We start from the raw sequence: 1,638 nt of genomic DNA on the forward strand, positions 1-1,638 counted from the left end.
TGAAATGAGCAACGTGAGTCCGTGGCTACAAATGTGGAGCTGGGTTGTGGTGGATCCATCTGCTCTCAGCAGTACCTGCAGACACTTTAGGGGAAGCATGGAAAGGTGGTCATCCTCTCCAGAGAAAGGTTCAAGCCCTGAGAAATTCTGAACAGGTGAAAAGGACAGACCATTTCCCTTCACTCTCCACTCATCACTTTGCCTCACAGGACTTGCTCTGCTCTCCCTGGGGGAAGCAGAAATGCTAAGGGTTTCTGATGTCCAGAGAATACCAGGAGGGAGATGGGGGAAGCTTATGAAGAAAACTTCAGAACTCTTAAACACAGAAGCATGTCCGTGTGTGTTATAGAGGAGGGTCTACGGGAAATAGCTTTGATTTTGGTTACAGGTATCTCCTCTAACTCTTCACTGTCCTTTCTCCATGAACAGGTCCCCATGTGCAGCCCCAGCAAATGTCCAACAGCAGCTCCATCAGCCACTTCCTCCTGCTGGCATTGGCAGACACGCGGCAGCTGCAGCTCCTGCACTTCTGCCTCTTGCTGGGCATCTCCCTGGCTGCCATCCTGGGCAACGGCCTCATCATCAGCGCCGTAGCCTGCGGCCAGCACCTGCACACGCCCATGTTCTTCTTCCTGCTCAACCTGGCCCTCAGCGACCTGGGCTCCATCTGCACCACTGTCCCCAAAGCCATGCACAATTCCCTCTGGAACACCACCACCATCTCCTATACAGGGTGTGTTGCACAGGTTTTTTTTTTTGTCTTCTTCATTTCAGCAGAGCTTTGTCTCCTGACCATCATGTGCTATGACCGCTACGTGTCCATCTGCAAACCCCTGCACTACGGGACCCTCCTGGGCAGCAGAGCTTGTGCCCACATGGCAGCAGCTGCCTGGGCCAGTGCCTTTCTCTATTCACTGCTGCACACAGCCAATACATTTTCCCTGCCCCTGTGCCATGGCAATGCCCTGGGTCAGTTCTTCTGTGAAATCCCACAGATCCTCAAGCTCTCCTGCTCCAAATCCTATCTCAGGGAACTTGGGCTCATTGCTGTTAGTTTCTGTTTAGGACTTGGCTGTTTTGTGTTCATTGTTTTCTCCTATGTGCAGATCTTCAGGGCTGTGCTGAGGATCCCCTCTAAGCAGGGACGGCACAAAGCCTTTTCCACCTGCCTCCCTCACCTGGCCGTGGTCTCCCTGTTCCTCAGCACTGTAGCATTTGCCTACCTGAAACCCCCCTCCATCTCCTCCCCATCCCTGGATCTGTCCCTGTCAGTTCTGTACTTGGTGGCTCCTCCAGCCCTGAACCCCCTCATCTACAGCCTGAGGAACCAGGAGCTCAAGAAAACTCTCAGGCAACTGATAACGAGATGCTTTTCATCTACCACACATTGCACGATTCTGTCTGTCAATGGCTTCTAGTGCACATCATGACAGGTCAAGTCTCTCGTTATTTATATTTCTTCCATTTCTGATGCTATTGTCTTCATACCAACGATGGTATTCATTACATCCAACTTAATTATCCCTACTTGTTTTGTAACCCAAAATGTTCATGTAAATGAGTATCACAATGTATGTAATTGAAATAAATGAACTTGCACCAATGTTTCTGGAATTTTTTTACTGTCCCCATCAGAGT

The 1,638-nt window shown here is 50.2% G+C and overlaps 1 protein-coding gene across 1 annotated transcript; it reads left to right on the forward strand.

The window, feature by feature from the left end:
- Positions 1–653: 653 nt before the first annotated feature.
- LOC135287580 (olfactory receptor 14C36-like) lies at positions 654–1,418 on the forward strand (the record flags this gene model as incomplete). Its single annotated transcript, XM_064400870.1, has 1 exon — positions 654–1,418. A coding segment is annotated over one exon (765 nt), but the record flags the coding sequence as incomplete, so codon positions are not given.
- Positions 1,419–1,638: the final 220 nt, after the last annotated feature.

Source organism: Passer domesticus, chromosome 30 (genome assembly GCF_036417665.1).
Source record: "Passer domesticus isolate bPasDom1 chromosome 30, bPasDom1.hap1, whole genome shotgun sequence".
In the NCBI taxonomy this organism is placed as follows: Eukaryota; Metazoa; Chordata; class Aves; order Passeriformes; family Passeridae; genus Passer; species Passer domesticus.